This window comes from Aricia agestis, chromosome 10 (assembly GCF_905147365.1).
Source record: "Aricia agestis chromosome 10, ilAriAges1.1, whole genome shotgun sequence".
In the NCBI taxonomy this organism is placed as follows: domain Eukaryota; kingdom Metazoa; phylum Arthropoda; class Insecta; order Lepidoptera; family Lycaenidae; genus Aricia; species Aricia agestis.
In genome coordinates, this window is record NC_056415.1 from 1,776,770 (window position 1) to 1,789,377 (window position 12,608).

Consider the following 12,608-nt stretch of genomic DNA (forward strand, 5'->3'; position numbering starts at 1 on the left):
AAAATCTGCGTGAAAAACAAACTCTATTTTAGCCGGTTTTAATTAACATACTACATAAAGATTCGATAGGTACTTAAATAGGTAAGTAGTTAATTTTATTATGAAATGTTATAAACAACGTCATGCAGCATGCTTGTTGCAAAACATTTTTCTGCGAATGTGAAACTTGGAAAATGAGAACACGGTTCGTGAATCATTGCCGCCGCATTCCCTTACCAAGTCATGGCGTCATTCAAGGCGTCATCGCCTTAATATTAGTATTACTAGTAAAGAAAATAATATGTTTCCGAGAAGAGAAATAAATTAGAAATTTTGTTAAAAGTTACGTATAACTGATACCTACATACGTAGGGCTATTGTGGCATAAAAATAAGGGTTTGAAATAACAAAACACCTATTAAGTATTTCCTAAGCCTATTTCACAACATTATTTAAATATTATTTTTTTACTAGCAATACAAACAACATGGCGGCAAAACGTCTTTTGCATAAAAGTCAGTTTGATGTTTGACAGAACGCATTGCGCAAATCAGCGGAGTCGTGTGTGCATGATACGCGGTTAAACATGTTAAAAAGTTTTTCTGAAATTTTAGTTTTATGTTACATTTGGTGCCCAAATTGTTCTATAAGAACTGAAATATTAAGTTTTTCTCCTTCTTGATTAAGTGAGAAACAAATTAGTAAATTTTTGTAGTGAATAATTATATAGTTTTAGAAGGTTTTAGCATTATTTTAAGTCAACTCAGTTCTACGAGCTCCTTCACCATGCCTAAAGGAAAGAAAAAAGGAAAATCAGGTAAGAACTTTCATCATAAACTCGAGTAGGAACAAGAAAACCGTCTGGAATTTGCCAATAATGAGATCACGTTGCGACCTTGTGCGTGCAATCTTGTTTGGTAATGACAGCTCCACGTAAAACCCCACATGGACTTCGAATTCAAACAAATTAGCGTCGCAAACAACAACCAAATATGCTTATAAATCTAACACAAAGATTGTAAACTGTCATGGTGCTAACATTTACTGTTTACCTAGGTACTTACGCCACTCTGCTTTCATATTTCATAACATGTCACTTAGGTAATTAACCTTGGAATCTATTAATAAATTGTTGGAATATCTAAAGAGTACTCTTTTGCTTCCTTATTGCTGTAGAATATGGCTGAAAACACAATGTTTTGCATCAAAACTTCCTACCATATGTCTTACACCAATATGATCCTTTTGTCTCTTGTTTTGTTGTATGCTACAAACAATAATGATTGAAATTACCATATGTTATTGTTATTGAGGATAACAATCTATTATTAACATACCAAATGTTGGTTAACACCAATATTAAATATAAATGATGTTGCATAATATTAAACTACTTCTTTGTAACTAAGGAAGTTAGAAGAAAGGTTCTGAATTCTGATATTTATGCAACATAACATAATATGGCCAAGACGCCTAATTTAAATAAATAAATTATGCTGTTGTGGGTAATTTTGTCACTTGTTTAAGCAATTCTTTTGCCTTTGAAGACTCCACATCGAAATCAGTACAAGTAACAATACATATTGTGTAACATTTAGTTTTCCTCAAAGATACATTTTTTAACCTGGAAATCTTGGTATAGTATTGTAAAAAATAATCAAGTTTTATTTTTTTTATTATATTCATAAGTTTACATTTAATGATAATGATATTTGAATACATTAGTTCTTATTTACATTAAATGATGGTACCTAAAGAAGAATAATAAGCTTTCCTACTTAAATAAATATGGAGCGATTGTTTTTTTTTTTTATAGATTGTGCACTCTTACAATATTATTACTATGGTGATGTACTTAACCACAGAAGTAATGTCAAATTTACTTATTACAGATCACAGAAGAACCGAAGTGGTCTACTCATCAGACGAAGATGCAGGAATTGATATGACAACTGACAATCTGTCTGAGACATCTGGACAGTCAGATCTCAGGAGTAACCATGATGAAGCAGGTAACTACTGCTTATTTTTTACCCAGCTGCAAGAATTTGAAGTTTAGTTTCATTATGCACTAGATTGAAAAATATTGCTAATTAAATAATAATGTTAAGTGCTGGATTTATATTGTTTTTAGAGTAGGCTGCTTTATTTTCCCCACCCCCCCCTAGGAAGCTGCCTATTCTAAATTCAATGCTAATAATATTATATACTAAACATTAACATAATATATCTGATTATAACTATGTATGAACCGGTGGTAGGCAACATGTAGTTCAACATTCTGAAAATATTTGATTCAAATTTATTCAGAAATAAAACAATTTTTATTTTATTTTTATTTATAGTGTCATGTAAAAACTGTGTTTAAAACCATAAAGGAGTTTTATCACATTATTTTAAAAAAGATGACACTCGCAACTCTGTTGTGCCAAAATTTGTTTATCGGGCGGGAATCATACATTTTTCCGGGATAAAAAGTAACCTATGTCTTCTCCCGGGATTCAAAGATCTCCATACCAAATTTCAGAAAAATCGGTTTAGCGGTTTGGGCGTGTAGAGGTAACAGACGGACACACTTGAGCATTAATAATATTAGTACATAATTAGTATGGATATACTAGACTAGACAATATGTTTTAGTCACTAGTGGTTGAAATTGCCGTGTTCTGTAAAATGTCCACATTGTATGTAATACAAAGTACTTATCAAAATTACCTGACCTTGATATTAATCTGTTGCCAAACAAAAACAAAACTAGTGATTAAATTATCTTGAGATAAGTTATTGAATGTCAAGTTTTTTTGGGTTATGCAAGACCTAAAGATAAAGAGTTATAAAAAGGAAAATTGTTTTTTTTATATGGATGCATTGACCTTTAATAATCCTTTCATGCCTAAAGAAGCATTGCCAGCCACAAATTAGTTATTTTCCCGAAGCAACGGTTGTTGGCTCTTTTAACAGCATAATTATATCTTGATGAATAAGATGGATGGAGATAAGACTTACAGGTTTAAAATTAAAAACAAAATATTTTGCAGATGTTTCGGTTTCAAATTATTATTATAATTTTACCTGATTATGTCACAAGAGTTATCTTTTTCGATTGTGTTTCTTTTGCACACTTGTGGCTCTCTTCCACAAATTATATCTCTTTTGTGTTTTTTTTTTCTGTTATATTTAGTCAGTAGGTCCATGGTAAGCTACATATAAGCTGATCTCAGCGTCAGTTTACTTTAAAGACATCTATGTGTTTTACAGAGAGCGAGATGCAGGAGAAGTTCGAGGAGAAAGTGATGGAGGTGATCGACGGTCTCGGCGCGAAGTCGGCGGCGGCGCGGGCGGGCGCGCTCACGTCGCTGCGCACCGCGCTCACGCGCCGCCATCTCGGTTCCCTGCTGTGCTCCCACCGCGCCACGCTCGCCGACCACGTCGCGCGCGCGCTCAAACGCGGCAAGGACGTTGAACGCCGCGCTGCCGCCGCCATAGCACCGCTACTGGCCCTGCAGGTAAAATATAATAATATTTTTCATTTTATCTTCTTATTCTCTTTCTATGAACCACTAATTGATCTTGATATATGGAGCAATTGGGTATGGGTGTAAAGAGGGTGCAATTTTTTTAATGCTTGCCGGGTCAGCGGGTCAGCTAGTCAATAAAATTGTTATTGTATATTCTAGATCGGCGACGAGGGCACAGAGGAATACATAAGCGAGGTGCGGCCGGCGCTGTTCGCGCTCGCCACAGACAAGTCCGCCTCGCTCGACACGCGCGCTGAGGTATAAAAAAATTGTTTAAATACTTGATTTTTTAATATTGTTTTTGTTTTTGACATCATATTACTCGCAAGTTGCACTGCATTATTGTTATAAAATTAATTCATGTTGTTAAATGGATGAATAAAAAGATTTACTTAGTTATAAGATTTATTGTGATAAGTTTATAACTTATAATCTCGATTTCCAGTGTTGTTCGTCTCTGGCGGTGCTGTGTTATCTCCTGGAGGAAGATCTATCCATCATCATGGACGTGATGAACATGTATGAGACCATATTCAGTGGCAGCTATCTGAAGGTAATTTTGCGGATACCAGTATTAAAAAACCGCGATTACGGCAAATGTTAAAACAGCAGCAGCAACAGCATAATGCTTGAGCATTATTGACATGCTGTTTTAAGGTGATCGCACATACATCAGCACGAACGCGCCGTATTTTAGAATTCATTGTATAAAATTATGTGAAACCTCGCACATTCAATCGACGCTTACGTGATACGTCGCGTACGGTGTAGACAAATGTGCGATCAGCGTAAATATAGAATGTTCTTTCTTAATTAATATTCTTTATATTCTTCAATATCTTATGTATGTCTGACGTGTCCGCATTTAACTTTGCTGTCAAACTGCTACTTTGGATACTGTTTCTTTTTATTTAAGACTTTAAAGATTAAGCTGAGAGTGTATCAGCCAATATAAGGTTTATTAATGTAGGCCGGGGTAAACAACTTTTTGCTGATTGATCATTTCAATAAGAGGTGACCAACCTTTTTTCTATTTCTACAGGCTGACACACCTTTTGTTACATTCTTCTACAATAGTTGAGGGCTGACATATCTTTTGTTACATTCCTCTTCTACAATACTTCAGGGCTGACATACCTTTTTATTTTTCAGGGTGACGGTAGCGTGAAGGTGTGCGGCGACGCGGTGGAGTGCGGCGGGTGGCACGCGGCCGCGCTCGACGGCTGGGCGCTGCTGCTGCCGCTCGCGCCGGCTGTGCCCAGCGTGGCGCGTATGGCGGGGTTACTACACGCGCCCAGTCTAGAGGTACATATCAGCGTGCGGCGACGCGGTGGAGTGCGCGGGCTTATGCAATTATAATTCGCTTACGTTTAGTCGCATGCACACAAACACCGTGCTGAAGTCTGGCAACGTCGCATCCACGGGTAGGCGGTGCGGCAACACCGCACTACTTCGCCGGTCGGTGTCAGGAGGAAAATGATACGAAGTTTACCAGGTTATCTAGTAAAAAACAAGGCAACGTAATGGTTTCAGGTGCGCATGTCAGCGGGCACGGCGCTGGCGGTGGCAGCGGAGGCGCTCGACAGCGACGGCGACGAGCCGCTCGACGCGGAGCTGCTCGCCGCGCTGCGAGCGCTCGCCAGCGACTCGCACAAGTACCGCGCTAAACGCGACCGCAAACTGCAGCGGGCGACATTCCGCGACATACTCAAATATTTTGAGGTGAGTTCACGAGTACATTGTGCTAGTTTCTAGCGACGAGAACATGTCGTAAGAACCTCTTACTCGGGCTAGATTCAAAAGCGGTTCACCCCTTCAATAATAATATTATAAACAGAATTATAAATATTCACCATTATCATTTATAACATTTTGTTTGATGATGCAAGAACATTTTTTACGAGGAAGTCACTACGACTTCTCGAACTTGCGTGCAGACCAAATAAGTTTTCTTAGTGCAGCGGTATATGTATATTGTATACGATAGCTGAAATCAATATCGGCCTTGAGGTACCTACTCATATTCGTACAGTGTAGGCGTGTAGCACATCGACAGTACATAATTTGTATATTTAAGGACGACGAAGTTCCCGAGCTGCGCGTGCGAGTGGGCGGGGAATGCGTCGTATGCGACACGTGGTCGTCGCGCTGCGCTTACGAGGCGCTCGCGGCGGCGCTCGGTGGTGCGTTGTACACGCTCGCGCCGCACTCGCCCACGCTGCGTGCAGCGCTCGAGCTGCCCCCCGCGCCCGCTTGCGCCGCGCCACAACGGAAACTCAACAAGCTGCAGCGGGTCAGTATTACTGTTACTAATAAAAATATTGATAAGATGGATACGCTAAACAATTCATTTTGTCCTTTTGACATAATGGTATAAGGATAAAATATTTTTTGGCAACATAAAGACGCTTAACAATTATCACTTGACGGTAGACATACGTTGTTTAGCGACTTACTTCGTCAATATTTTAAGTGGTTCCGGCGTTGATGTACAAACAGCCTTGAGGCTAATGCCCGTTGCAGACGATGCACAGTAACTTGCGCAGGTACTTGCGCCAGCGTTCAAACGTAAAAAGATCACGCGAAGTAGCTTTGTATAGTGCCAGTGCATAGTAGGCAACCATGGACAAGCGTATGGTTTTGAATAAACTTTTTAAGTGCCTAATTCAAGAGCTAAATGGAGTGATAGCAGAGGAACTGATGCAGGAAATACAGAATTTAGAAAAAGGAAAACTGTATAGTTTTGTCTGAATTCCATTTATTCCTTTTTAATTCACAAACTTAAAACATTAAGACTCAATAAAACAACCAACTCCCCAAAAATCTAGTGGTAGGTTTCTACATCTTTACCAAAACAACAAACAGACTGAACTGGCGCTAGTACTGGCGCTAGTACTGGTCAACGCATGTTCAAACGATGACCAGTGAAGTAGCGCGGGGGTGAAGTAGACGGAGCGGGGGCAAATGAGTCGCACTTGCGCGAGGACCAAAGCGAGTGCTACTAAGCAACTTGCACTCGCACTTTCACTAAGCAAAATGCGTTCACACGATGAAAATATATGTTTAGTATTAGTACTTGCGCAAGCTACTGCGCATCGTCTGCAACGGGCATAAGAAACAACCCGTATAACCAAAGTGCTATAACCTCTCGATAATTTTATTTTATCTACAGTAAAATTTAATTACAAACATAAAACATCACTTTGACAGATTCACTAGCATATTTTAATTACCCATAATAAGCAACACTTAGTACAACTTACGCTTTAATATTGATTTGAACTTGTTTTTCAGCACTTACAAAACACGGCGGCGTGCAAGGCGCGAACCGTCGCGCGGAACAAGAGTCGCGACAAGCGGTCAGCGGCGCTCTCCATGTAAAGATCGACTACTGACGTCACGCCTTAGGGCTCGGCCACACGACGATATAAAGGCTCGGCCACACGCACAGCACTCTAGCGCACTCTTTCCACGGCTGATTGAACAGCGATTGACTTATAAACTAGCAGCCCATAGGGGTAAATGTAGACCCCCATTTATCGACCATACACTTAGGCCTTATCCGCATAGTACCTCATACTTACGAATAGTCTGTTACAGCGTTTTGAGAGTAGAATGAATGGGCTGTGTGTGATTAAATGATTGAGATCATAACGAATATACGTCGTCGTGGACAGTCGTACCCCGCATGCACACTACCCGCACACGTCTGTAAAAACTTGTTTCGGTTTCTATCATTATTTCCTGTGTATATAATTTGTTAATATTTTATTGATAAAATTTTGATAAATTTTTGTGAACATTTGCGAGCTGATTACGTATGTAATAATTCAGTTTTAAATAAAATGTCCACTGCAAAAGGTTACTAACAAACATGTTTTCCATGTTAGTGAATTGAAAACTTTTGTAAGTAGTTGTGAACGCTAGCAACATAGACTTAGATGTAGTACCAAAGAATGATCTAGAATTCAGATGAAGATTTTAGGCCTAGCTCGTGTAACTCGCTGGATAATTACTTCAAAATTACCGACTACACGCCATCTAGTGCCGATTGCAAAAACTAACAAATTCATGTTTATCTTGAGCAAAAGCAATAAGTCTTTGGACACATCTCACTATATTTTACAGGCAAAAATGGGACTGGAGTTGACATATTTAATATATTATATTTTTTACATTTAACAAATCCACTTTTATTGAAGAAATAATATTACATTTTTATTCTTACTCTCAACTTGATCATGAATGTTTGTCTGATATTTTTAATGATTGAGATTCAATTATAGATTTTCCTAGATGAAATCCCAAGCGGTTTTGTCCTCTCAATAAGCGTTCTCAGACGCGATATAGGATCTCATTGACGCTCACAAACCTACTGCCTTTGTTATATTTTAATGTTTATATTGACATTTTTGCTTTTACTAATAAAGTCCAATTGCTAGTATGTAGTAGGTAAAATATGATATAGGGTTTGGGAACTCCTCACAATTTCCAAGTTCCGGGACTAAAGACGAGAGATTTTGGTAAACGTTTTGATTAATATGTTGTTACAAGGCCACCAGAATTTGCGAAAATTCAGCAAAAATTGTATAACAATGGACAGACACTGCCCTTAATATTTGGATATAAACTTCCCAGCACCTGTTTTACGTTTTTTAAGCTTAAAATTTCTCGAGACATCAAGGGACCCAAACCCTAAAATTTTGATAAATATCAAGTTTGGAGTAAGGAAATTATTTTCTGGTTGATATATTACGGTTTTTATTTAATGTGCATTCGTTTAGTTACGTTTAGATTATGTTGTTTCTCTGTAAATATTATTTTGATTTGTTGGATTGCGGCCCGGATTTGTACTTTAACTAGGCTAGTGACAAAGTGTTGAAATAATATTTATTACGAGAATTTGTGTTTTATTTTATACCCAGTTAGGCGCTGTGAAGACGACGGGGCGGAGCGGGCCGGTCAACTTTGTTGCGTACGCCCGTCGATGTCTGCGGCTGCCCGCGCCGCGTACACAAAGCACACGCCGTCTGCATTACTGCATGTAAACTGGTTTGTGTGATCCACGGCGGGCAGCCGCGGACACGCGCCGCCAGTGCCCGCTGGACACCTGCGACACGGTCTTTTTGCCCACCGTGTGCGTGGTAATATAGGATTCCCTTTGTGCTATCGTTCGCGGCGAAACTGACCGGCCCGCCCCGCCCCTTCGTCTGCAAAGCGCCTTATAGTAACTATAGTGAAACCTATATTTTATGAAGACCTGATATTTTAAATAAACTGATTTTATAAGGTTATTATAATGAAACAGCAATATAAACACATGACTAGCTTTATTTTCAGACATCGTCTCTTACAATCTTAGCCACTTACAGATCAACCCGGATACAACAACATCTTAAACTTACATCCCTCTGATCACGTGGCATTCGGTTTTTAAACATCAACGGAATACTTTCAAGGTTATTTTAGGGTTCTTTGGGGATGGAAGGAACCCTTACGTGGGTTCTATGACAGCTCTTATTGCCTTCTATACGAAAAGACTAGATTCGACCTTGAAACCTTATGTGGTAAGGTGTTCCCAGTGATCCCACACAGCAGTTATATTATAACGTTAAAAACTGTTGCTTAACAATTGTTGTCTATCTTTTTTTACAAATTATAACAAAAGTTTATTTCTTGACATGTTGTAGCGTAACAACACGCTGTTATAAAATGTTACACTGTTTTATAATGTTAAATAACTGCTGTGTGGGAGCACCTGTAGACTTTCAATTGTCATTTTCTTTTTTAAATATTTACAGGAATGAGGCACGTGACCCGAGGATTTCGTTGCTCAATAAACCATCTGATAGCCTGTCCCAACACCTTTCTTAGCCGGTATAAAAGTTAAGCTCATGTCACAGAGGTGCCGTTGTAGCTAAATTTTTACAAATTACAACTATTTGAGTAATGACCGGTTCCCAAGAGTTTTTAACGAGAGATCCCTCTAACAGCGTTGATGATTGGTCAATGTTTTGACGTTAGCCATCAAAAGCACTAGTGAACGGATAAACTCCTTTAAAAACCCCTGAAATATGACTTTATTAAAATTAAAAAAGAAAATAGGTGTTACAAAACAAAGTTATACATAATACTTTAGAGTTTAGGGTGTGTAATGTGTATGTGTCCTTTATATAGTGTACTGTGTAAGTAGCAGCGCTGAAAGAGTAATTTGTTTTGTGATTTGTATGGGCAACAAACGCCCCAGGCGCCAGCGTTAGGAACTCAATACCTTGTATATCACTGGCAAAACAATGCTAACAATGTTTGGAAAGTTAATAAGTTGGCAAAAATAAAATCCAAAAATAATCAAATTTAGCTACAACGCATCTGTTACTATCAAGACACTCATTAAATATATCTTAAATATTACACATGAAAATATTGAGTCCATGAGTAAAACATCCACGACGCGGCCACGAAACTGGGGACCAATTCACGCAAGTTCGAAGTTCAGGCTGTCTCGCTCACACGCACACGATATAGTAAGCGCGAGAGCGAGACAACGACTATTGATCCGTGACTTGGTGTTCTGACTAGCCAGATTCGCTCCCGCGTTGACACAACATCTATTACAATCTAGTGCAATTCCGATAAATATTGTAAAAGTCGTAGCAATGAAATTCGTGACAAAAATTTAACGTGTAAGGCATCCAAAATTGAGAAAATTTCTTCTCTATAGGCACGGGTGACTATGGTCGTGGAAAGTATGAGGTGTAAGTAAAAGACATAATATAAATAACATACAGTAGAGACAGCCGGTCCTTGAAAATCAAACTTGCTCAATACAGAGGTAAGTTTGACGCGTGTACGTAATTCTGCATTATTTTGCTGCATCAATTAATAAAATTACACAAGTGTGTGCACTCTCTAATTCGGACGGTCTAGTATAAAGATGTTTTACTGTACATTATCTATATTGTATGAAAACTTGAAAAGTAAAGTCTGTAAATAAAATAGGCGATACGTAGGCCCCGTGATTGCACTGTAAAATATCCATCAACTGATGACACTGGATGAGCTGTACAATGTTTTGTCCTCATGTGTCAAGATAAAAAATATGCTTCATAGATAATTGCCGCACTCAGAGACCAACATTAATTACTTAACACCTACATCGTGCGAATCGCAGACACAATAGATTATCAATTGTTGGCTGCCGCTTGGGGATTGATGGGTTAACTGTAATTATTAAAATATGAAGATGAAGATTTTGATATAAGCCCCATACATTATCTGTCAAACTCTCATTAAATTGATGTTTAATCAGCATTTTTTTTATGAAATAAGGGAGCAAACGGGTCACCTGATGGAAAGCAACTGCCGTCGCCCATGGACACTCGCAGCATCAGAAGAGCTGCAGGTGCGTTGCCGGCCTTTTAAGAAGGAATAGGGGAGGGAAGGGGTGGGAAGGGAAGGGGATAGGAGAGGGGAGGGTAAGGAAGGGAATAGGGTAGGGGATTGGGCCTCCGGTAAACTCACTCATTCGGCGAAACACAGCGCAAGCGCTGTTTCACGCCGGTTTTCTGTGAGAACGTGGTATTTCTCCGGTCGAGCCGACCCATTCGTGCCGAAGCATGGCTCTCCCACGTAAAAATGACTCTGATTACGGCCGTTAAAACTTAAACTTTGTATATGTAATCCAATTCGTCAATGTCAAGAAAGCATTTATTGCCTTGAAACAGCTTTAGTCTGCCTTTTATAACTCTAGTATTGATGTCACAGGCATTTCTTTGGGTGTAAATGTTGATATTTTCAGTGCATTTTTTAATTGATCAAATAATACGAAAATAGACCTTACAAGTAACCCTAAACTACCAATACGACACATATTATGAGCTGCGTACGCCAATATACTATAACTATTCCACTGACATATAATATTGTCTTACGAATACTATTTAGGTAATCCGAAAAAATATTTTTATTATATCCAACGATAAAAAATGGACAATTCGCGGTAATCTATGGTCTGCTCGCGTTGAGAAGACAGCGAAGTGAAAAAAATGTTTAGTTTACATTAACCGATTAGAATGTACCATTAAGATGTGTAACTATAGTATGTATGCGTGGTTGTTGACGTTTATTGTCTTCTCAACGCGAACAGACTATATCGTTTAATTACAAAATACAACCATTGCGAAGTTATCTACTCGCTCGTTAAGGCAACAACGAAGGCAGTCCATAATACAAAAATAAGCTTACGCGTCTGTGATCTTATACATCTGTTTCGATAGAAAATATCAAATTAAATACCATCATAATATAAGGTAAGATAGAACATAACTCCTATTCTTCGCTATTTTCAGTGTTTCTATAATTTATAAAGCCTGGCTTACACTAGCGATTTGGGGCTAAAAGATTATGCGGCTGAGGTCTCGTTAAACCAAAATTACATTTCGACAATCTTGATTAAAAAAGCTATATTATGTAGTTCTCAGTATGGTATGTCAAGTTTTATACAAACTTGACAATGTATGTAATTTTCAGCCATTCACTCAGTGACCACGAAATCTCCCCGCAAATCGTTAATGTGACAACTGACAAAGCTCCCAAGTCCGAGCTAACCCTATAGAGTTCAAAGACGCTTTATTGTCGAACAAGATAATATAGGAATTAATCTGAGTTAACTTCTTTGGTCAAGCTTTACTATACGGGTAACTGAGTAATAAAAATAAGTACATAGTTTTATATTAAACCTACTATTTCCTTTAGAATAAATTTAAAGAGTAAAACAAGATAATAAAATATAATCACCGTGCGTGTATATACAGCAATATTTTTACGGAATGTGTCTGACGTCTGTAAACAATAAGTCATTATAAATTTCACCTTTTCACAATAATACTTTATAATATAGCTTTTATACTTTTCTGTAACCGCTGCAGAGTATGCACTTATTTAGAATGGCTTATATTTACCGTCATGAAACAAAACAAAAAAACACCTAAAGCTAGTGACGAGCAACAGAAAAAACATTCAACACTAAGGGCCTGTTTCACCACTTCCTGATAAGGTGCCGGATACGCTTATTTGACAGATTCTCCATACTCCATTTGTCAAGTTAAGTGG

The 12,608-nt window shown here is 38.3% G+C and overlaps 1 protein-coding gene across 1 annotated transcript; it reads left to right on the forward strand.

Moving 5' to 3' along the window:
- The first annotated feature begins 504 nt into the window (after nt 1-504).
- On the forward strand, nt 505-8,399 carry LOC121731114 (interferon-related developmental regulator 1). The gene is made up of 9 exons (XM_042120461.1): nt 505-796; nt 1,872-1,991; nt 3,238-3,485; nt 3,657-3,755; nt 3,943-4,050; nt 4,650-4,802; nt 5,031-5,219; nt 5,575-5,790; nt 6,792-8,399. Exons 1-9 carry the CDS (start codon nt 766-768, stop codon nt 6,876-6,878), a joined length of 1,251 nt encoding a protein of 416 aa, XP_041976395.1. The 5' UTR covers nt 505-765; the 3' UTR covers nt 6,879-8,399.
- Nucleotides 8,400-12,608: the final 4,209 nt, after the last annotated feature.

Bases quoted from the DNA above. Each gene is read 5' to 3' on its own strand.
- LOC121731114 (XM_042120461.1), top strand. From the start codon at position 766: ATGCCTAAAGGAAAGAAAAAAGGAAAATCAG. The intron at 4,051-4,649 runs GTAATTTTGCGG...TTTATTTTTCAG, and splicing joins TCAGTGGCAGCTATCTGAAG to GGTGACGGTAGCGTGAAGGT. The intron at 5,220-5,574 runs GTGAGTTCACGA...TGTATATTTAAG, and splicing joins ACATACTCAAATATTTTGAG to GACGACGAAGTTCCCGAGCT.